This window comes from Dendropsophus ebraccatus, chromosome 3, assembly GCF_027789765.1.
Source record: "Dendropsophus ebraccatus isolate aDenEbr1 chromosome 3, aDenEbr1.pat, whole genome shotgun sequence".
Taxonomy (NCBI): domain Eukaryota; kingdom Metazoa; phylum Chordata; class Amphibia; order Anura; family Hylidae; genus Dendropsophus; species Dendropsophus ebraccatus.
In genome coordinates, this window is record NC_091456.1 from 26,419,807 (window position 1) to 26,444,684 (window position 24,878).

At 42.9% G+C, this 24,878-nt stretch overlaps 1 protein-coding gene across 2 annotated transcripts in view; it reads left to right on the top strand.

Annotated features, from left to right (window-relative positions):
* CIT (citron rho-interacting serine/threonine kinase) overlaps positions 1-24,878 on the top strand; it is a 106,667-nt gene that overhangs the window by 38,661 nt on the left and 43,128 nt on the right. The window contains exons 13-22 of one of the 2 annotated variants that reach the window (XM_069961273.1): positions 8,387-8,506; positions 9,431-9,601; positions 10,990-11,058; positions 12,526-12,579; positions 13,544-13,684; positions 21,433-21,558; positions 21,641-21,736; positions 23,328-23,444; positions 23,636-23,745; positions 23,829-24,003. In XM_069961273.1, coding sequence (XP_069817374.1) covers positions 8,387-8,506; positions 9,431-9,601; positions 10,990-11,058; positions 12,526-12,579; positions 13,544-13,684; positions 21,433-21,558; positions 21,641-21,736; positions 23,328-23,444; positions 23,636-23,745; positions 23,829-24,003 — 1,179 coding nt within the window. The remainder of the gene's footprint in view (positions 1-8,386; positions 8,507-9,430; positions 9,602-10,989; positions 11,059-12,525; positions 12,580-13,543; positions 13,685-21,432; positions 21,559-21,640; positions 21,737-23,327; positions 23,445-23,635; positions 23,746-23,828; positions 24,004-24,878) is intronic. The other variant, XM_069961274.1, reaches the window with a different exon arrangement.

The window sequence follows — 24,878 nt, forward strand, 5'->3', positions numbered from 1 at the left end:
TGATCATGAAAAAGGGCTAAGGCCGATTTTTTCAATTCTGGTTTGAAATTCTTTGCTTGTAACAAAGTTAGTCAAGCAACACAAATGAGACAATGCTTCACATTTAGAATATGTCTACTTTATCTTGGCAGTATTTGGTAAAAGTCCTTTTACTTTTAAGGATGTTATAGACAGGGCTGTGGAGTCTTTTGTGGAGGCCTTAGCTTTGACTCTTGTATTTTATCAGGCTCTGACGCCTTCATAAATGGCCAATTAGTAACAACAAATTTACTGTAGTATTAACATTGGCTTTTTATCACCATCATTTAAGTAATTAGACCACTTAGAGGGAGAGAGACAATACCTTTAGCAGAGAGAGATCAAAGTCTGCTGAGATTCTCCTGTTCTGGTAGATACCAAGTGTGAAAGGCGTATGACTTTGTAAAGTGTTATAAACTAACCTAAGACTTAGGACCCTATTACACCAACAGATGTCTGACAGATTTTTACAGCCAAAGCCAAGAATGGATTTGAAAAGAGGTGAAATCTCAGTCTTTCCTTTATCACCTGTTCTCTGTTTACAGTCCATTCCTGCCTTTGGCTGCAAAAATGTGTCAGTTATCTGTTGGTGTAATAGGGCCCTTAGCTGTATGTGTTTAGACATCTGTTAGATAAGGACATCTGCTGCCTGTAAGGGTTGCTTTCTGCCTAAAAAAAAACACACACACACACACACACACACACACACAGCCTGCTGCAGCCATAGCACATTGAAGAAACACTACTTATGGCTTCTCCTCCTCCTTCTCTACATTAAACAGGATATCCTCATATTAAACTGCTGCTTATATACAATCTTTTGACATCCAAGAAGAGAACGGCACAGATCTAACCTGTTTACAGGCTTACCCCACACAATGGACTTCCAGTTCAAAAACAAGCTGCCAAATAGTGAGCTCCCACTTTTCACTAACATTGAGATAACAATCAATGACAGGAGGTACAGGGGCTCTCATATTTGTCTTGTTCTGCATTCCTGGTACTAATCTTCTCGTGTATACATTAAACACAAACAAATATGTACAAACTAGGTGTTATGATTATTTCCAAGTGTTAGGGATGAGAGATGGGTCACCCCTGTAGTGCCCTGCCTATTGCTGGGGTGGGACCCCCTGGTTTAGGCATCCCCAAACATCAGAAGGGACTAACCCTATACTTGGGTTGTAGTTGTCTGTCCCGTCACTGATGTCAATGGTCTTCGGTATATTTAGATCAATACATGACTTAAACAATGTATAGGTAGAGGTATAGAGAGAGGTTGTCAATTATTGTTATGAAATCCCTTCTTCCATTTTCCAACGCGTTTCCCTTGTTCTGTAGCGACAAGTTCCTCAGGGAATAGGAAGAGTGTTGGTAAATGTTTGGGATATGCCTTGATTGGGATGAAAGTCTGATCCAATGGAGGCTGATGTGCCATTGTTTACGTCACATATTGATCTAAATATACCCAAGACCATTGACATCAGTGACGGCACAGACAACCACAACCCAAGTATAGGGTTAGTCCCTCCGGATGTTTGGGGATGCTTAAACCAGGGGGTCCCACCCCAGAAATAGGCAGGGCGCTACAGGGGTGACCCATCTCTCATCCCTAACACTTGAAAATAATCATAACCACCTAGTTTGTACATATTTGTGTTTAATGTATACACGTATATGTAATTGTGAATAAATATACCCTATAAGATGTATTATAGCGCTTCAACCACAGTCCCACTACTTGTTTCATTCTGTTTAGAAGCTTAAGACTGTGGCAACTCAAGACCCATAAAATCCACGGCTCCTTGACCCAACCATAGGATGTAGTGAAAGAGATCAGAGTCAGAAGGGCTTTCAAAAACCAGCCCCTCATGCCACTATAGTGACGGACCAATCACACTGATCCCCGGCCAAAGCTATCTGTGCTAGGTCCCTGGCTGGTTGCCAAGTCCAGTCAGCAGTTGCTGCCATGAGTTTGTTAACCCATTCATGTACATTGTGTTGCACTAAAGTGCAGCTACCTTTCATGTATGTGAAAGTGCGTTAAGGGGCTAAACGACAAGCCCCCGACTCATAATCTCCATAGTATAAGGCTCATTAATAACTGCCATAAAAATGTGTGTCTGTGGTAATTTAAGGTTGTTTTCTGATTTAACTTTACTTGTCCCTTATCCACACGATAGGGGACATGTATAAGATTGCGGGGGGTGTGACTTCCATGTCTCTTGTTATGAATAGAGCTGCTGGTCGGCGACCCGCAGCTCCATTCATTTGCTATGGAGCTTTCGGAGTAGGGAACAAGTAAGTTTAAATACAAAACTCCTTTGAGGTTAAGACCCAATCAAAGTTGTTATTTTACATTTTTAGGGGAAAATAAAAATGTTGATAACAGGCACATATAATCTGTATCCCCTTTTTCAACATCCAGCTTAAAGTGTCCCTGTCGTTATAACTTTCAAAATCTAAATCAACAGTAGATGTGATATAAAGCAAGTTTGCAATATACATTCCATATTTTTGTTGTCATTATCATGCTCTAAAACAAAGCTGTACTTACCAGAAATCCAGGTCCACTCTCCTGAAGGCAGATTTTCTGACTGGTGCTGGTTGAAAAAAAAAAAAAAAAACAGACTAAACGTAGGAATTCTGGCCAGTGTTACAGCTCAATGTGTCCATCAATCACATGACTCCCTTCTCTCTATGAGTGCTCAGATCGCCTGGGATACACAGGACTCCCTGTTTTCTGCTCCCTGCTATTTGAGAATAAAAAGAGTCAAAAAACAGAAAGTTCAGTGTTTTCCATGATAACTAAAAAATAAATGGGGGATGAAAGTATGTTTCTTACTTCCATCCTCAGCACCGTTCCCGTGCAGTTTTAATGTAGTCCTCTGTCTGGTAAGGCTGTTTGGAGCACTGCCCTGCCCCCAGGGCCCTGATCCAGTCTGCACCCGGCCGGCCCGCTCCACTAATAATCATTAGAAAGGCGGGCCCAGTCGGGCCTAACTGGACAGAGCACTACATTAAAATTGCTCGGGTACGGTACCGATGATGAAGGCAAGAAACATACCTTCATCCTCAGAAACCTATGCCCAATAGGGAGAAATAGATTGGTCTAAGGGTCCATTTACACAGAAAGATTATCTGACAGATTATCTGCCAAAGATTTGAAGCCAAAGCCAGGAATGGATTTGAAAAGTGGAGAAATCTCATGCTTTCCATTATGACCTGATCTCTGTTTATAGTCTGTTTCTGGTTTTGGCTTCAAATCTTTGTCAGATAATCTTTCTGTGTAAATTGACCCTTACCTGCAGATAGTTCTCCTTCAAAAATTTCCTAGCAAAGTGGGTGTGGTCTCCAAGGAGTCACAATTTAGGTCAAAGTTATTAAAAAGAAAATGGTGCATGTTTGTAGTTCAGTTCTGTGCTGACTGTGAGCCCCTAACAATGAGAAATTAAAACATAGCATATATAACATAACATTTTTTTTATCTATAATGGAAGTAATTAGGAAACTGGTTCTGCAGTATGGTATCCAGCAGCATCTATTTTTACTATCCATTATTGTATTAGTTTTTATTTTTTTTTTTAAACGTTTTAACCTATACATTAGGCAGAGACAAAAATGCGATGTTAACCCAGCCTTATAGCTACCTAGGATCTTTTCACTACTCCAGTAATTGGTTAATGTTTGTAGACAGCAGAATAGTAAAATGCCAGGTTGGCATGCAGCAGGACTCACACTATCCAGGAAACACTGTAACGCCTCTCCAACAATCTCAGTACAGAGGTGCGCAGTCAGTGTTCCCAGCCGGCACTTACCATGACATACATGTTATTGGCTTGGTAACAAAGACTCAACAAGGAAACTCTCTTCCTACTCTGTCTCATATTGAAATGAATGTATTGAGACAATAGCTTCATTTTTTGCATTCAATTTTTTTCCGTCACATTCCCATTGTCACAGCTATTTGCAGGTTAGAAGTATTTAATGGGGTAGTGTGGTGTAAAACATTTTTTCACTAAATAATACACATTACAAAGTTATACAACATTGTAATGTGTGTTATTTAAGTGAATGGCCCCCTTCACCATGTCCGCCGACCCCAGGAAGTGTGATACAGTATACTTACGGAATCACTGTCGACCACGGCCGCCATCTTGGGCAATCACGTCATCTTCAGGAGGCCGGCCTGACTGCTCCAGCCCTCCCTCATGCCGCACCCCCCCTCTTTTTGCGTCATCAGCTGCTCAGCCGCCATTGGCTGTAGCCCCAGATGTCTTCTGTTATGCTCAGCCAATGGCCACTGAGCAGCTGATGATGCGCTGGAGGGGGGGCGGCATGAGGGAGGGCTGGGGCAGTCAGGACGGCCTCCTGAAAATGACATGATCGTCCCAAGATGGCTGCTGGGGTCGACAGTGATTCCGTAAGTATACTGTATCACACTTCTGGGTCCTTGGTCGGGGAAGGGGGGAGGGGATCATGGTGAAGGGGGCCATTCACTTAAATAACACACATTACAATGTTGTATAACTTTGTAATATGCGTTATTTATTGAAAAAATTATGTTTTACACCGCACTACCCCTTTAACCAGCTGCTATGTCCCTATAGCACACGCACACTGAGGATGAAGGTAAATTTCTTACCTTCATCCTTGGCACCATTTTCTGTGTAGTTAATTTCTTATGCTAACCAGGCTTTTTGGTGCACTGGGGCGGGACTACCACCCCCCAGTGCACTGAAACGCCCCCGGCCAGCCTGCTCCTCCTAATGAATGTCAGCAAATACGTCTCCCCTTTATTATAGAAATCAGTGGGGGGGGATCAGCTCCCGGACCTCCACAAAACCCTTGGAGTATCTTATTTTTTTTTAATTGACATTGACTTTTGGGTAATAGTTTTACGTCTATTCATGTCACCTTTTTGGAGTATTGTTCTCTGCTGTGCCGTTTATTCATTGTTGGCTATTGCTGTTTGTGGATACGGAGAAGCAAGAGTCATAGGTTTTATCTAGTTTTGGTAACAATATCACAACTTTTCTTCCCTTGCAATATTGAATCCAAATATAGAATTGTATATTCCCTGCTCATCATCCCCCCCTCTGTCCTATACTACCCTGACATAGCACCCCGACTGACAAAGGATTCATCTGTAGTAATTCTTTAATATCTATCCCGGCTCCTTTCTTTGGCAGAATGCGGCAGTCATACATGACAGCTCTGATGAGAGCAGCTACAGGGAATCTGATATTTTTTCTCCGTTTTTAGCCTAGTCCTCCCACTTGTAATGGCAGTGATTCACCTAATAGGTATATATAAGAGAGCTGCTGTAAATAGAAATTTCTGATCTATAAGTGAAATAGGTGATGTGGAGTGGTATGAAGGGTAGAACATGGTGCTGTTTTACATGTTAGCGTACCTGTTAGTGCTTATCCTTCTCTTCATCCGTCGCTGTAGTGGACAGCCATTTTTACAGTGTGGCACAACAGTACACAAACAGATGTCAGATCATCTACAGTGTTGCACATGTCTAATAGAATTGGTAATAACAGCTTTCTTAGGCCTGATAAGTAATGCAAACGTGCGCCAATTTGCTAGATCGGTGCTCATTTACTCAGCCTATTACACGGCTCAATAATCATGCAGCAAGGGCAAGCATATATATTGTTAGCGATGTCCGTGCGGCCCTTGATTTAAAAGTGTAAAATAATAAAATATATTTATGTCTTCACTCTCCCTGGCTTCTCCCCACAGCTGCCGGTGCAACTTCAGACCCGGACCCTGAAGTAACAGGCCGCTCAGCTGCCCAGCTATCCCGGCCAGTGATTGGCTGAGCAACCTGTCACTTCAAAGACCGGCTCTGAAGTTGCATTGGTGGCTGCGGGGAGAAGCCAGGAAGACACTGGTGAGCGTGGAAAGGTAACATATATACTTATTTATTATTTATATATAACCTATTTCCTTTACACATTCATCAGCTGTCACCTTGCATGGCTATTACATGTAGCAATGCGTTGTTGGTGGACGTTAATTTTAGTTCAGGCCAAAGCAAACGATCAGCCGATGATCGTTGTTCTCAGCTGATCATTATCTTTAGTACACAGAACGATAATCCGATTCGGCAGATTATCTTTTCGTGTGATAGGGCCCTAAGGCACACGGCATATTATTGGGCCATGGAATGTAGACGTGGGAGCACCAAAAGCAGAGTAGAAAACTCCTCGCTTAATTCTGTGAACACGCCATATATACGGAACGGTGTACAGCAGAACAGGTTATTAGAACTCTCAATTTCATGTATCATTAAGATTAAGACTGGAGAGGGGCTCAGCGCCCCTAGTGTACCGATATCCCCTCTCTTAAGTGACGCACCTCAATCAGAATCAAGCCTGGCTGCATCACTGAGGAGGGGGAGAATATTGTTACATTTGGGGGCACTGGGCCTTCCTCCACTGCATAGAGCGGGCCAAAGTGCACATGAAGACACTGGAGTAGATTGCTTCAATTTTGTATGCTATTGCTTAAAGAGGTTGTCTGGCATTGGGCAACTTTTAATATAATGCTGCTGTTATATAAAGAACAAAAAAGAACTTACGCTTACCTCTCTGTGCTCTCTGTGTCCTCCTACAGGTCTCTGGTGTCCCCAGCTGCCTCCATTTCTGAGATGAATCGTCTCAGGAGTGACAGTCTCCTAAATAGTCTCCTAAAAATGTACTTTACTTTATGCACTTTATTCAAATCAGCACTAACTAGTCATGTGGCCGGCAATTCTCCTTCAACTAGTCATGTGGGCGGCATTTTTCCCTGAACTAGTCACGGCTCCCCGGGCTGTAGTCACGGCTCCTTGGCTGTATTCGCTCCTCTCCTTGCTGTATCTTGCCTCGTTGGGCATGATTCCCAGGCCAGGAGGTGGGTTTATAGTGCAGAGGGGAGTGATTACAGCAAGGGAGCCTTGACTACAGCCTGGGTAGCCGTGACTAGTTGAGGAGGAGACACCGCCCACATGACTAGTTAGAACTCATTTGCATACAGTGCAGGAAGGTATAAAACTACAATTTCTGTCAGGGCAGTTAATATAGTAGGCAACGCTGCAGCACTTTTCAGACCATCATTATTGTAGCTCGGAACCCTAAATCCTCATGATTGGTTCCCTTTTAACATAACATTTTGTAAGATACTGTATGTATAAAAAGTCTTGTTCTTGGCTGAAAAAGTCAAACCCAAGCAGAGGAAATGCTGCACCTCCTAAACATAAAAATACTTCATGTGCAGAGTATGTACCTACTACTTATTGTAAACACACAAAAAAACACAAAAATGCAACAGCTCACTGCAATGGCAAGATACAGACCCACAACAGACATGAAAATAGTTGAAAGCAGCCCCCCCCCAACTGCTAAAAAAAAATCTCCACAAAAATAATGAGGCCCTTGTTTACCATATGCAAACAGTGTAAAAGTAAGACCTATAAAGTTTTTGTTGGAAAGCATGCCCACCGAACAGAACACCAGGGCATACAGCTGTGATTTTTATTTTTTAGCCTGTTGCCGTTGTCCCCTACCTTCATTGTCCATTGCAGAGCGGCTGCATGTCACCTGCCGCCATCCCCGATGTTCCCTTCTGCGGCCATCAATGTGCAGGCAAGGCATCAAGAGGCCCATCGCCTGCCGCCATCGCCATTGTCCCCTACCGCCAGATGTAGAGCTGCATACAGTCTGCTGTTATCCCGTCACCTGCCGCTATACTGTACGCTGTCCCTACTGTGCTGTATGAGTGTGCTGTGGTGATCTCCCCCTGGTGGCCAGAAGCTGCAATACCATCCCTGCTGTACAAGTGGTCCAGGGGAATTACATGTGCAATTGCTTATATTCTTACTCTTTAGTAGAAGCGCTTGTTTTGCGATTTGTAAGCTTCATATGACAGCCCTGGAATAAGACTCTTGATTTAGGAGGTTTGGGGTCCAAATTGTCTTATTGATTTGAGGCCAGACCCTTCATTACCCAGGACTATGAGTCAATTCTATTTCCTATCCCTTCAGTTATATACCCTGGCAATGGTAAGTGTAGCTTGTTGTCCCCTATTCCATTGCATTTTAGGAGACCGCAGCATTCTGTCAAAGAAACAGGAAGGTACCTCTAATAATTTTGCGGTTCATGTTGAGAGTGGGTGAAGTATAACCGGCTGCTATCATTGCGTTGGAAGGAACTCTTATAATGTTGTTTTGATGGCGTTTGCCAATAAAGCCCATATCCTGTTTTGAATTGCTAAAACCTCTCGTCTCCCATTAGTTTTCTAATGTAGATATTAAACATTGTTGCTTTTGCATCTCATCATTACTAATCAAATATTTTATACATTTAAAATGTTCCAGAGTTTAAAACGCAGCCTAGAGCAGGCCCGGATGGAGGTTTCCCAGGAGGATGACAAGGCTCTGCAGCTTCTGCATGATATCCGAGAACAGAGCCGGAAGCTTCAGGATATTAAGGAGCAGGTAGGCTCTGTCCTCTGTGCTAATTAGTTTGGAAGCCTTCTGGGTAGGGGATCCTAATGCTGCCTTGATGTATGAACCCTTCTTAAACTTAGTAATTTCTTCACTTCAACTTTGCATATCTTAGATGTTCTCAGTAAGTTTTTATGGAAATGTGTCTAGCCCATAATGAGTGATTTAAAGGGGTTATCCGGTTAGGTAAAATATATGTTAAATCATCCCTCCTCCTGGAGACTAACAATTCATTCCATACATCTTATTACTTTTTTTTGTCTCCTTCTCCCAGTTCTAAGCCTGCTGCTTTCTGCAGGAGACACAGAAAACTGTATGTGAGTAGTTCTATCCCGCTCCTCCCCAATCCTTTCCCATCTAAATAGCTCCCTGGTGGGCTGTTTCTGCACTGTTTCTCCTCTCTTTGAGGTCGGGAGGGTTATTCACAGTAATTTCAAAAGTAACTTCAGAGTATACTCCCGGCTTCACATAGTGTATAAACAGCCAGCCAGGGATGTTTACAAGAGCTGTCTCAGAAGGTAGGGGGAAGGAGGGGGTTGAGAGCAAAAACAGACGGAACAGCTCAGGCACAGACTCCTGTGTCTTTAGCAGAAAGGAGCAGGCCTAGAACTGGGGGAAGAAGACTGAAAAGGTAATAACAAGAATGGAATGAATTGTTAGATGAATTCGTGTTGAACAATACTTAATACCAACTCGTTTGTATTGGTATTGGCTCCATGGTTAGCACTGTAGCCTTGCAGTGCTGGAGTCCTGGGTTCAAATCCCACCAAGGGCAACATCTGCAAAGAGTTTGTATGTTCTCTCCGTGTTTGCATGGGTTTCCTCCGGGTACTCCGGTTTCCTCCCACACCCAAAAACATACAGACAGGTAAAGTCCTTTACTAATAAACAATTATTAATATAAACTCCCTATAGGAATTTCAAGCCCAACTGGAAGAGATGAAGATGATGATGCAGCAGCTAGAAGAAGACCTCTTAGCTGCTCGAAGACGTAGTGACCTATATGAGGCAGAATTGAGGGAGTCACGATCGGCAGCGGAAGACTTTAAGCGCAAAGCTACAGAATGCCAGCAGAAACTTCAGAAGGTATTTCAGCTTTTCTGTTTCATGCTTCAGCATACTACAGACATAGCTCTCTAAAAAAAGGCTCCCTCTGTGAGAAGACCACCCCCTTATGAAGACCAGGTTTCATCATATATTATGCAGATTTGTGTATTTTTTTGAGAAGGCCACCCCCCAAGAAAAAACACTTTTTAATGTAGTTTTGAGGGGCATCTTGCAAAGGTTTCACTTAATTTTAGTTGGTGTTGTGTGGTGTAGGAAAACATTATTTACGATCTATGGCTTTTTGTGTTTATTTAAAGGAAAAGTCCAGCAAAATTTTTTATTAAAGTATTGTATTGCCCTCCAAAAGTTACACAAATCACCAATATACACTTATCACAGGAAATGCTTATAAAGAGCTTTTTTCCCTGCACTTACTACTGCTTTAAGGCTTCACTTCCTGGATAAAATGGTTATGTCTCTAACTGGATAACATGGTGATGTCACTTCCCGGATAAAATGGTGATGTCACTTCCCGGATAAAATGGTGATGTCACGACCCGACTCCCAGAGCTGTGCGGGCTGTGGCTGCTGGAGAGGATGATGGCAGGGGGATGCTCAGTGTCCCTCCAGTGCCCTGTGTCCCTCAGTGTCCCCCTGCCATCATCCTCTCCAGTAGCCACAGCCCGCACAGCTCTGGGAGTCGGGTCGTGACATCACCATGTTATCCAGGAAGTGACATCACCATGTTGTCCAGAGAGTGAAGCCTTGATGCAGTAGTAAGTGCAGGGAAAAAAGCACTTTATAAGCATTTCCTGTGATAAGTGTTTATCAGTGATTTGTATAACTTTTGGGGGGCAACACAATACTTTAATAAAGATTTTCTCTGGACTTCTCCTTTTAAAGGAGAATTCCAGCCTGGACCCACTTTTATCAAAATGACTAGGGAGGGGGTGGGTGAAAACAATAACATCCTCTTACCTTGCCATCTCTAGCACTGCCGCCAGCATACCGCCGCTCCATTCTCCAGTCCCAAGGCACTTCCTGGCCTTGTAAGGGGAATCGGGACGTGACTTGGCAGACCCACTCAGCCATTCGGTGGCTGTAGCAGTGTCCTGCATCGACTGCTTAATGGCTGAACGGGCTTGCCACATCACGTCTCAAGACCATTAATTGTTATTATTTTCACCTACCCCCTCCTCATGCATTTTGAAAAAAATGGGTTGCGGCTGGAGTTCTCCTTTAATTCTTTACTACCTGCCAGTGTTTCCATATGTACTTTTTATAGGAATCGAGCACAATTATCTGTTAATTTTTCTGGGCTGCTTTGTTGAGCGTCAGGTTGATATGTCTTCATTCATTACAAAAGTTTTAATACATAAGAAATAAGACCAAAGGTGAATAGTTTTGCATCTTACACATTTATAAAGTTTTCATCCATTCAGGCTAAAGATCATGGTAAAGCTGAAGTTGGAGAGTTGCATTCTAAACTGGAAAAGGTAAATATTTTGTCATAGTCTTTTATTTATATCCATTTGTTATGTTATATATTTTTAAAGAATTTTTTTTTTTTTTTGTTAGCTTAATTTGGTTATCCATGAACAGGACCATGCCGAGTCAGTCGTGTGCACAACCATCCCGACTTGGTCGTAAACATGCATACCCAAACTTATGGCTGCAGAATGGATTAGAATCGCATTTGAATTAGAATAGGAGTCCAATGACTTTTACCAAAATATTGTCTGTTTACTTAGTGCTTCAGTGCAATACACAACAATAGGTATCCGCTTCAACAACGATAAATGCAGACAGGAGAGAGAAAAAGTGTTACTCTGTGAGCGGAAGGAAGTAGAGTAGTGGAGCGTCTTGAGGGCACTGCCCAATGTAGGACTGTACTCTGCTTAGGATAGCGTAGCTGAGTGTAGTAGAAAAGAAGAAGAGGAGAATATCCTTGTTCTCATGTTTACTGAACCGCCTAATGCCCTACAGTGTCGAGGTACCCGTCCGGTGAGGGTAGTACAAAGCCCCAGGTCCCTGCGCTGGGTTGAGCAGACTTCCCAAACCTTTCCAAGATAGCCATGCGTTACGTAGTGGAACACATAGGCTAACTGCAGCTTGGTTCCACTTGGGTCAGTGCCAGTACAGGCCACTGCCCTGTACTGTGTGGCTAGTATCCCAGAGGACGTCCGTTTTCTCCTGAGGGGGTCGAGCCTCCATGCTATTAGTTGCTTGCTGTAGGAAGTAAGTTAAGTCTCTGGGTCACTGACAAAGGGTCCTGGCCAGAGCCAGGCCTTGGCTTGACTGCAGCAGGAACTGTGTCTTGTGCTCTGTGCACTGACTAGATTGAACTGAACCTCAACTGACCTCCCACCAGGAACTAGACTCCTTTTCTAGGGGCATACTAAGCTTCCCTGTGATTGGTGGGGGATGTGTGTGTGTGAGAGAGAAGAGATAGGATGGGGTAGAAAAAGGAGAGAAAACGGTCTATACCCATAACTGCACAAAAGAATAACACATGACAAAAAGAGTTAACCCAATACTTTCCTCAGCTGTGCACAGAATAAGTTATAGAGAACCACAGTATTGACAACTAGTGGGGAAGACATAGAATACACTTAGATCATTTCACATTGTACCACCACTTTACACAGGTGCATAAGAAACTTAGTGCAGCACTTTGTGCCGGGGCACTACATATATGTTAAGTGGATTGCAAAAACTTAGTGTGAATCAAGCCTTAGATATCAAGGTTCATTTTAAAGTGCACTTCCTGTTATATATAAAAAAAAAAAAACTATTATAGTGTGTATCCAGCAGAGAGCCAGCGCATATTACACAGTTGGCTTCTCTACTGGATACCACTAGCCTGAGTGACACACCATGGCCAGTCTGTGTTGCCATTTAGAACCTAAATCGGTAGCATTCTCCTCCGCAGATCAGTTACTTTATATCTTTTATATCACCAGATCAACACTGAGCAACAGAATAAAATTCAGGAGCTGCAGGAGAAACTTACTAAAGTAAGTTATTTGTCTGTGATCCCATCAAGAAGTATGTAGATGGAAAATATGGGGGGAGATTTATCAAACATGGTGTGAAAGTTAAACTGGCTCAGTTGCCCCTAGCAACCAATCAGATTCCACCTTTCATTTTCCAAAGAGTCTGTGAGGAGTGAAAGGTGGAATCTGATTGGTTGCTAGGGGCGACTGAGACAGTTTCACTTTACACCATGTTTGATAAATCTCCCCCATGATGTCTATATGTGGAGATATGTATATATATACTACATACATACATACATACATACATACATACATACTGCTGTTATTTTTGTGATCTTTGTCTATGACATTTTTTATTTTTGTGATCTTTTTTCTAGGGCACCAAACTTTTAGGAACAATATTAAATATCTGGCTATTTTTTTTATATTTTTTATTTTCTTTTAAATCAACTGGTTTAAGAAAGTTCTATAGATTTGTAATTTACTTCTATTTAAAAATCTCCAGTCCTTCAGTATTTATCAGCTGCTGTATGTCCTGCAGGAAGTGGCATATTCTTTACAGTCTGACACAGTGCTCTCTGCTGCCACCTCTGTCCATGTTAGGAACTGTCCAAAGCAGCAGCAAATCCCCATAGAAAACCTTTACTGCTCTGGACTGTTCCTGACATGGACAGAGGTGGCAACAGAGCGCACTGTGTCAGACTGGAAAGAAAAACACTTATTGCAGGGCATACAGCAACTGATAAGTACTTGAAAACCTGAGATTTTTAAAGAAGTAAATTATAGATCTATGTAACAGTTGATTTTAAAGAAAAACACTTTCATCTGTGTTCATATGTGTTTTTTTTTTTTTCATATGTAGAAAAAATTGACGTTGCATTAACTTCCATTCACAGTTTTTTTTTAGTTTTTTTGGGGGGTTTGGAAATGCTGGAGGCCGTAAAGTCTCGTGTTTGATTCATTCATGTTTCTCTGTTCTCAGGCAGTGAAGGCCAGTTCTGAAGCTACTGAATTACTCCAAAATATTCGACAGGCTAAAGAACGAGCAGAAAACGAGTTGGAGAAACTTAAGAATCGAGAGGATTCAAATGATGGAATGAAAAAAAAATTGATTGAGGCTGAGGTGGGTAGATTGTCATTTGTTTTATCTGCCATTTTCCATACTCATGTAAAACCTGATCATCACTGTTCAAGTGTCTCTGTCCTTTAACCCCTTCACGTCAGCAATCTGTATATATACGTTCCTACTGCACATACCCTGTGCAGTAGGAATGTATATATACCTTCCTGAATGTGAAGGGGTTTGATGTGTGCGGGACCACTGCAGTGAGAGCAGCCCCGCACACATCAGTGTCCCGGGAGCTGAGGATAATGAGAGGCAGCTGCGATCCCGCAGCTGCCTCTCATTAACTCCTTAAACGCTGCGATCTATGGTGATCGCGGCGTTTAACCCCTTAACGACATCGGGCGTAAACTTACGCCCTCGCGCCCTGGTACTTGGCGCATCAGGGCGTAAATTTACGCCCGATGTTTCCCCGATCGCTGCGTGTTCACACACAGCGGTCGGGGAAGATGGCCTGCTATAAATCATAGCAGGCCATCTTAGCTTCACGGCACGGGGGGTGGTTAACACCCCCCGTGCTTACGATCGCCGCTATAGGCTGATCAATTCAGATCAGCCAATAGCGGCGATCGGAACCTTTCCGGGTCATCGGCGACCCGATGACCCGGAAAAAAAATGGCGGTCGGTGCTGTCCGAGGACGGCACCGACCGCCATTACTGTAAAAAGTAATGGTGATCGCCGTGCCACCGGCCCGATCGCCGTGAACGGCCGGCCGGTACCGGCCGGCCATTCACGGCGATCGGGCCGGTGGCACGGCGATCAGAGTCCCACAATATAGTAAATACCTGCCCTGGACCCCTCAGCTAGGCAGCCGAGGGGTCCAGAGCAGGTATTTGTACATTACTCACCTGTCCCGGGCTCCTGATCGGCGTCTTCCGGGTTCGCGGCATCCTCGTCTTCGTTCGGGTCTTCGGCTTCTTCCGTGACGTCACGTTCGGCTTCTCTCGGCTATTTTCGGCTCCAGCGTCGGCTCTTTCCGTATTTTGCGCTCTGCTGCCCTCTAGCGGCTGATATGTGTAATACACTTATCAGCAGCTACAGGGATGTTCAAAATTTTTTTTTTTTTTTTTTTCAAATTTTTTTTTTTCTATTTTCCGCACCCTATCGCCGCTGAGTGTTGATCAGCATCGCACGAAAGTGCGCTGCTAATCAGCAACTCCTCCTTTTTGGCGTAGGGTGTTTTTTTTCTATATTCTACTGCCACGGTCTGCTTATAAGTGCCGCACATAACTGCGGCATTTATCAGCAACTCCTTTGTTGGCGTAGGTTTTTTTTTTTATACTTACTGTAAAAAAACACGTAAAAAACACTACATTACACCACACTACATTGAATAAAGTTTGACACTACACCACTACATACCCCATATACTAATCCCCGTATAAAGATGGCCCCCTGGGTGTTTTCGGCGTCAGAGGGATACGTTATTATTACCTCCGACACCGAAACAGCCAGTGAGGATGAATGGGGGGTCCTTCGTTCCTCCATTCATCCTCATCATCCTCATCCTCCAGTGACGTGTCTGGGGGTAGTGTAGCGTACGCTGCCCCCCAGACACATCTTTTCCGCCAGTACCGTCCCAATAAGAGATGACGGTATGGAGTGAAATTCTACAAACTCTGTGAGAGTACCTTAGGGTACACTTACAGATTTCGGGTACGTGCACACTGCGGAATGGCGAAGGATAACCCTTCGTGCATTCCACAGCTGGCACCCGCCGGCGGACTGATGCAGGCATGTGTCTCCACCCGTGTCATAGAATCCATTCTATGCACGGGCGGATTCCATCGTCCATCCAAAGAATGAACACGTTGGACGGAGAGCGGAATCCGCCCGTGCATAGAATGGAGTCTATGACACGTGTGGAGACGCGCGCCTGCATCAGTCCGCCGGTGGGTGCCAGCTGTGGAATGCACGAAGGGTTATCTGTCGCGATTCCGCAGTGTGCACGTACCCTTAGAGTGTATGTAGGAAGGGACACCCGAATCCAGCCCCCAGATGCCCCCCCATCCTCGGAGTTAGTGGGAAGATCGTCCGGGAACTGATCTTCCCACTGCTGGATAAAGGTCACCATCTGTACGGGGATAACTTTTATACCAGCGCCCCCTCCTCTGGTCTCTCGCTGCCCTGTAGCTTGCGGCACGATCCGAACATATCAGAAGTAGTAATAGCGCCCTAATATTTAGCAGCCATGGAGCGGACCCAGCGCTTCTGGATATGAAGGACCCCGTATCGCACCAGGGCAACATTTTCCAGGTGACGTCCCCCACACTGGAGAAAGGGAGACCCCAGAAGAAGTGCAGAGTGTGGTGTAACAGGGGGATCAGGAAGGACAACATTTTCCAGTGTGACACCTGTCCTGATCCCCCCGGCCTCTGCATACTGGATCGCTCCAAGGCGCACCACACGTCATTGGGGTTCTACATTATCTAAATTCTGTCCTTTATTCCTATTTCAGGGGTCACGTTGATCCAGGGATTATTCTGATCGCCATTATGGAGTCGGGAAGGAATTTTTCCCCTGTGATGAGGCTACTGTCGTCTGCCTTACGAGGGTTTTTTTTTGCCTTCCTCTGGATCAACACAGGTTGAATTTGATGGACACCTGTCATTTTCAACCTTATAAACTAATAATTGGCCTAATACCCCCAAAATAAATTAGAATTGTCCCTTTTCCCCAGCTAAATAGGTATGGCCGCCATTCCCATTAGAGGATGCCATGATGCAATTACAAAGCCTCTGTGCGGCCAGGACAGTAGAAACCCCCCACAAGTGACCCCATTCTGGAAACTACACCCCATAAGGAATCTAAGAAGGGGGGCAGCGGGGATATGGCCCCCTGGTGACGGCCACATTTGGGACGTGAAAATGAAAAAAATTGTATTTTTTATTTTCTCGGCACATGTTCTACGTAAGTGCCCGTCACCAGTGGGGTCCATATGCTCACTGCACCCCTTGTTGGATTCCTTATGGGGTGTAGTTTCCAGAATGGGGTCACTTGTCGGGGGTTTCTACTGTCCTGGCAGCACAGGAGCTTTGTAATTGCGACATGGCCTCCATCCTCCATTCCAGCCTCTAAATGGCGCTCTGTCCCTTTGGTGACTTGCCCTGTGCCCATATGGCACATTATGTCCACATGTGGGGTATTTTCGTACTCAGGGGAAATTACCCTACACGTTTTGTGTTCATTTTCTTTTTTAACCCCTTGTGGAAATGGAAAAAAATCAAGGCTAGACCAACATTTAGTGTAATTTTTGTAAAATTTTTACTCTAAATCATTAATCTTGTCATGTTTTTTCATTTTCACAAGGGGTTAAAAGATAAAAAAAACATTTAATGTGTAGAGCAATTTCCCCTGAGTTTGGAAATACCCCACATGTGGACATAAAGCGCCATGCGGGTGCAGGGTAAGCCTCCGAAGGGAAGAAGCGCCATTTGGTTTTTGAAGGCTGGATTTGGATGGAATGGATTTCGAGGGGCCATGTTGCATTCAAAAGGCCCCTGTGTTGCCAAGACAGTTGAAACCCCCCACAAGTGACCCTATTATGGAAACTGCACCCCTCAAGGAATGTAACAAGGGGTGTAGTGAGCATATGGACCCCACGGGTGACGGACACAAATGTGGAACAATGTGGCGTGAAAATGAAGTATTACATTTTTTACACTATAATGTTGGTTTAGCCTTGAATATATCATTTTCACAAGGGGTTAAAAGAGGAGAAAAAAAACTAAATGTGTAGCGCAATTTCCCCCGAGTCCGTAAATACCCCACATGTGGACATAAAGCGCCATGCGGGTGCAGGGCAAGCCTCCGAAGGGAACGAGCACCATTTCGTTTTTGAAGGCTGGATTTGGATGGAATGGATTTTGAGGGGCCATGTTGCATTCAAAAGGCCTCTGTGTTGCCAAGACAGTTGAAACCCCCCACAAGTGACCCCATTATGGAAACTACACCCCTCAGGGAATGTAACAAGGGGTGTAGTGAGCATATTGACCCCACTGGTGACGGGCACAAATGTGGAACAATGTGGCGTGAAAATGAAATATTACATTTTTTACACTATAATGTTGGTTTAGCCTTGAATTTATCATTTTCACAAGGGGTTAAAAGAGAAAAAAACACACAATATGTGTAGAGCAATTTCCCCCGAGTCCGTAAATACCCCACATGTGGACATAAAGCGCCATGTGGGCGCAGAGCAAGCCTCCGAAGGGAAGGAGCGCCATTTGGATTTTGGAGGTTGGATTTGGCTAGAATGGATGATGAACGCCATGTCACATTTACAGAGCCCTCCTGCTGCCAAAACACTGGAAACCCCCCACAAGTGACCCCATTCTGGAAACTGCACCCCTCAAGGAATCTAACAAGGGGTGCAGTGAGGATATGGACCCCTTGATGACGGGCACATTTGTGCCATGAAAGTGAAAAAATGAAATTTTTCCCTTTCACGTCACATTGTTCCACATTTGTGCCCGTCACCAGTGGGGTCCATATGCTCACTGCCCCCCTTGTTAGATTCCTTGAGGGGTGTAGTTTCCAGAATGGAATCACTTGTGGGGGGTTTCCAGTGTTTTGGCAGCACGAGGGCTCTGTAAATGCGACATGGCCCTTGAAATCCTTTTCAGTGAAATTCAGCTTCCAAAAGCCAATTGGCGCTCCTTCCCTTTGGAGGCTCGTCCTGCGCCCCCTTGGCACTCTATCGCCACATGTGGGGTATTTCTGTACTCGGGAGAAACTGCGATACACATTTTTTGTCTTTTTTTGCCTCTTATCCCTTTAAGAAAATGAAAAATTGAAGGCTAGAACAACGTTTTAGTGTAAAAAATAAATTTTTCTTTTTTCACGCCATATTGTTCGGAAAATCTGTGAAGCACCTGTGGGGTCCAGATGCTCACCGCACCCCTTGTTACATTCCTTGAGGGGTGTAGTTTTCTAAATGGTGTCCCTTTAGGGGTGTTTTTTAGGTTTTGACACCCCAGAGCCTCTGCCAACCTGAAGTGGTACAGTCAAAAATGACCAAATATAACGGAGGCGTTGAAATTCACTAGGCGCTCCCTTATATCTGAGGCTTGTGGTTGCGTCAAATAGCGCAATAGGGCCACATATGGGGTATTTCTATAAACTGCAGAAACGGGGCAATAATTATTGGGGTGCATTTCTCTGGTAATAGGTTTATAATTATGAAAAATATTGGATTACAATAAAATCTCTGCACAGAAAATTAAAATTTTCAAATTCCTTACACACTTGGCTTTTATTTCTGTGACTCCCCTAAAGGGTTAAAACACTTTCTGGATGTGCTTTTGCAGAGTTTGGGGGGTGCAGTTTCTGAAATGGGGTGCTTTGTGGGGCTTTCTAACATACAGGCCCCTCAAATACACTTTAAACCTGAACAGGTCCCTAAAAATATCTGATTTTGAAATTTTACTGAAAATTTGGAAATTTGCTGCTAATGTTTTAAGCTTCCTATCGTCTAAAAAAAATGAAAGATAGTTTAATAAATGCCGCCAACATAAAGTAGACATGTTGCTAATGCTATTTAATATATAATTTATGTGGTATAACCACTTTCTGTATACGCAAAGAAGTTTCAAAGTTGGAAAAATGCATTTTTTCACATTTTTTCACATTATTTGGGTTTTTTTCATAAAGATTTGTTATGAGTATCGACTCCAATTTACCATAAATGTAAAGTACAATATGTCACGAGAAAACAATCTCAGAATCAGCCGGATAGGTAAAAGCATCCCGAAGTTATTAATGACTAAAGTGACACTGGTCATATTCATAAAATTTGTCTCTGTCATTAAGGCCATTTCAGGCTCTGTCCTTAAGGGGTTAAGGAACTCAGTGACAGGACAAGCTCCTGTCATTGACTGATCAGGAACCCCTCAGCGGGAATAAGCCACTTACCTCCGTCCTGTTGGATCGACCATTCATACATAGAGTCTGCTCTCAGGCAGGTTCTATGTACAAATCGCCGATAACACTGATCTATGTTATGCTATAGCATAGCATAGATCAGTATATGCAATCTATTGATTGCATGTTTTAAAGTAAAGAAAAAAAAAAAAAAAAAAAAAGTAAAAAAAAGTTTTTAAAAGTATAAAAAAAAAAAACCCTTATAAACTCCAATTCCAATAAAAGGTTAAAATTGCCTATTATAAATACATATACATATCGTAGCCTGCGGAATCGTCCGATCTATTAAAATATTACATTATTGTTCCCACGCAGTGAACGGCGTAAAGGAAAAAAAAAAACAAAACAGGATTTTAAGAAACTCTGTAATAGGTTTTATGTACTAAAAGAGTTTCCTTCTGTACTGAAAGAGCAATCTCCCAGCCTCCCCCCTCACATCAAATGAAGCAGGATTTCTGTCTCCATTATGTGGTTATGGAGAGGGGAGGGGCTGAGAGGAGTGACTGAGCACGGAGGATTTCTGCACAGCACAACACCCTGCAATCTTCTCTCAGTAAGTTCATAGATAAGCACTGACCTTTCTGACACCTGAATTTAGTGTTTACAGACAGTCTACAAACAGCTGACCTTCATGTCACCTCTTCCTGCTCCCTCATCTCCCTCAGCCTCTCCCCCCTTCATAGGCTTAAGGCCCTATTCCACGGAACGATTATCGTTCGTATTCGGGCGATATCGGCCGCTACGGACGATAATCGTCCGGTGGAATAGAATGCAACGATCAGCCGACATCGTTCATGTCGGCTGATCGTTGCAGTCGCTTGTTTTTCAACATGTTGAAAAACAAGCGACTCATATAGCAGCAATCTGCTGCCGTCGCTCCGTTGAATAGGAGCATCGGCAGCACACGCTGCTATATCCTATGGGCTGCCCGGACGATCAGCGATCCCCCGGGCAGCCCCCCCGCAGCTCCCCGCCACCCCCTCCCGCACTCACCCGCTCGCTGCAGCCGTGATGAATAGCGGCGGCAGCAAGCGGGGAACGAGGAGCAAACGAGCGCTGAGAGCGTCTAAACGACCTGTGGAATAGGGGCATAACAATGGAGAGAGCAGAACCCGTCTTCACTGGCTTCTCTGTAATAAGAAGTCAGGGGGGGAGGCTGGGAGATTGCTTCTTGAGTACAGAAGGAGGCTTTTTTGGCTGATGAAACCTATTACAGAGTTTCTTAAAATCGCTTATACTACTGATTTCTGCAATAAAAAAAAACATGACAGTTACGCTTTAAGGGTCTTAGTGCTGGGACTGATCATTAGTACTGATAGGGAGCTGCAAGCACTTAAAGGGGAACTCTGGCTAATTTATTTTTCTTTTAAATCAACTGGGATCAGGAAGTTATATAGATTTTCTAATTTATTTCTATTTAAAAATCTCAAGCCTTCCAGTACTTATTAGCTTTTTTGTCCTGCAGGAAGTGGTGTATTCTTTTCAGTCTTACACACTGCAGTGACAGGAACTGTCCAGAGCAGTACAGGTTTTCTATGGGGGTTTCCTCCTGCTCTGGAAAGTTCCTGACATGGACAGAGGTGGCAGCAAAGAGCACTGTGTCAGACTGGAAAGAATACACCACTTCCTGCAGGTCATACAGCTGCTGATGAGTACTGGAAGAATTGAGATTTTTAAATAGAAGTAAATTACAATTATAAATAACTTTCTGACACCAGTTGATTTGAAAGAAAAAAAAATCACCAGAGTTCCCCTTTAAGAGACGTCAGGATGGGGGGGCTTTATCTACTGCATATATATCTGTTAATGGTGTTTTGGATTTTAGGAGAGACGTCATTCTTTGGAAAACCAAGTACGGAGACTGGAGAATGTGGAGCGGAGAGAAAACAAGTTAAAGGAAGATATTCAGACCAAATCTCAGCAAATCCAACAGATGGCTGAAAAAATCATGGTATATCCAGTGTTGGAGTGCACACGTTCTACTTCCCAGTGTTCTAGACATTGTTTCATTGACTCTCTGTGTTCTTGCCTAGGAACTTGAAGAGAAATACAGAGAGGCCCAAATGGGAGCCCAACATTTAGATGTTCACCTGAAGCAAAATGAACAAACCTATGAGGAGAAAGTCCGAGTAAATATGGGTTTTCTTTCTCTCCTAATTCAGTTCTGACATTATTTTTTGTCTATTGTTATTTTTAGTTTTATTGTCATTTTTATTTGTTGTGCTGTGACCCAACACGATGGCCCAGATCTATCAATGTGTCCGGAACCCGAACTCTTTGGTTCTGTCTATAGCAACTAATCGCTGCTCGGCTATGATCATTCATTTTTCAAATTAATGCTGCATTTACACGGAACGATTATCGTGCGACTTTGCACGATAACGATTGAATTTGAACGATAATCGTACGTGTAAACGCAGCGAACGATTAAACGACGAGCGAGAAATCGTTCATTTTGATCTTTGAACATGTTCTCAAATCGTCGTTGATCATTCGCAAAAAATTCGCAGATCGTTCCGTGTGAAGTCGTTCGCCGATTTAACCATTGTGTGAGATAGGCTTAAGCGATTGCAAAACGATCGCAAAAAAAATTTCCGTACAATATATCGTACCATCTAAACGCTGATCGTTATGAAAAAAAAAATCGTTACTCTGACATCATTAATCGTACGATTGGGCCAATTATAGTTTCGTGTAAACGCAGCATAAGTGCCAGATATTTGTAACTTCTATTAAAAAAAATCTCATGTCTTCCAGTACTTATCAGCTGCTGTATGTCCTGCATATCTATGCTTATGACATACAGCAGCTGATAAGTACTGGAAGACTTGAGATTTTTTTAATAGAAGTAAATTACAAATCTCTGCCACTTTCTTCCACAAGTTGATTTAAAAGAAAAAAAAAAATTCGCTGGAGTTGCTCTGTAAGCAGTCCCCAAAATCTTTTGTTGTCAGCATGACACCCCATGGTCCCATTAGCAAACAGCTTGCTATGTTGCTAGTAACTGGCAATAATCTTCCTGTGGAAATGGACCCTAAAAGAAGAGGTTACCAGTTATCAGATTCCCCACTGACCCTTAAATTATGGATAACTTAAAGAAATAAAAAAAAAAACTCTTTTAGGGTGCGTCCACATTTAGCGAGTTGAGAGCGGATTATACGCTGTGAGTTTCGTAGAAAATTGGCTTCCCTACTCTGTAATGTTACAGTCTATGGTCTTGCGTTCTCACAGTGGATTTTCATTCTGCTGCAAGAATGTTGTGACAGCCACACAGTAAAAATAACTAATAGCAACTGCTTACCTGCCTGCGATCCCTTGTCGCGCTCCTGCTTCAGTCTCTGGGTCTTTGCCATCATGTTATAGAGCAGGAAAAACTGAGTAGATTGATATATAACGTTGTGAGAAAAGATTCAGTATAACTTGTAACATGTTGATTGAAATCCCTGATCATTCTGTGTTAGGAGTCCAGTGGGCGGTGTCACTCAATGGTCTAGACTCTTTAGCATGGAAAGATCAGAGATTTCAATCAATAAATTATAAGTTATACAGAATCTTTTCCCATAAAGATATATATCAATCTGCTCAGTTCCTTCTGCTCTATAACATGATACCGATAGCTTAGGTAACATTTTCATGAGGACAGGATCCCTTTAAGGCAAGATTTATGTAGTTTTCTATGTATTGTAAGCTAGCAGTTTGTTTCTTTCCCTATGTTAATAGAGCCTCGAAGCACAAATTAAGAAGGATGTAGATGAAAATGATTCTCTTCAGCAGCTCCGTCACAAAAACGAAGAAGAAATCCGGGAGAAGGGCAGAATGCTGAGCGAGCAGAAATCAGTACGTCTTTATACATACATATATATATATATATATATATATATATATATATATATATATAAATAAAAATATGTTTTTATAGTGAAATGTATTATATTAGACCTGAGGAAAAAAAGAAAGACTTCAAAGGGTTAAATGGCTTTAAAAAACAAAACAAAAAAAAAACGTTTATTATACTTTAAATCTTCCAGATGATCAATGCTTTGGAGTCAAAGATCAAGTCTCTGGAACAAAGATTAGCAGAACTTTCTGAAGCCAATAAACTAGCGGCAAATAGCAGCTTATTCACTCAGAGGAATATGTGAGTATCTGATGCATTTGCTTGCTTGTATATATTTTTTTTTGTGGAATTTTTCCAGACTTGATATATATTTATTCTTCTAGGAAAGCCCAGGAGGAGATGATATCAGAACTAAGGCAGCAAAAGTTTTACCTAGAGACCCAGGCTGGGAAAATAGAGGCCCAAAACCAGAAGCTGGAAGAACAATTGGAGCGGCTAAACAGCCAGGAGCACTCCGACAAGAACAGACTTCTGGAACTAGAGACAAGATTACGAGAGGTGATAAAAAAATCTAAAATCTGGAATTTTTGTCTTGGGGTCCAAGTGATCTTAGGACTTTAGAAAGTTGTAGATCTCTTCTGGATGGGTCTCTTCCCCCACCCCCCATACAGTGGGATTTTATTTCATAGAAGTAATGATAGAATTGCAATTTTAACAAATACTAGTTTGAAAATGCAAATAGGTCTGGAGGTAAATAAAAGGAAAGTGCTTAAAAAATGAGGAGTGGGACTTGGTTTGTGGAAAGAATATGGTTTCACAGATAAAACTTTTCATCAAAATAGTTAAAAATCTTTAATAAATCCACAAATCATAAAACACATGCTCTCCAATCATAGCCATTCCAGGTTTTAAAGGGTATTCTGCTCAAACATAAATTTTCATATGTTGCTGCCCATGGTCAGACTTCATACTTATTATCTGTTCAGTCTCCTTCCCCCCAGTTCTGAACTGCTGCTTTCTGCTGAAGAAACAGAAAACTGTGTGAGCTGTTCTCTCCATCTTGCCCTTCCCCCTTCTGAGACAGCTTATATAAACAAGTCCCTGGCAGGCTTTATCTGCAACATTGTAGCTTCTTTGTAATGCTGGGAGGATTAATCTGAGGTCAAGTTGCTAATGAGTTCACTGTGATTAATCCTCCCAGCATTACAAAGAAACTACAAAGTTGCAGGTAGGCACTTGTTTACATCAGCCATCTCAAAAGAGATTGGGGAGGAGGGGGCGACAGAGAGAAACGCTCACACACAGTTTTTGGTGTCTTCAGCAGAAAGCAGAAGCTCAGAACTGGGGGAAGGAGACTGAATAGATTATAACAAGTATGGAAGGAATTGTATGTTTCACAATGGGCAGCAACATATGAAAAGTTATGTTTAAGG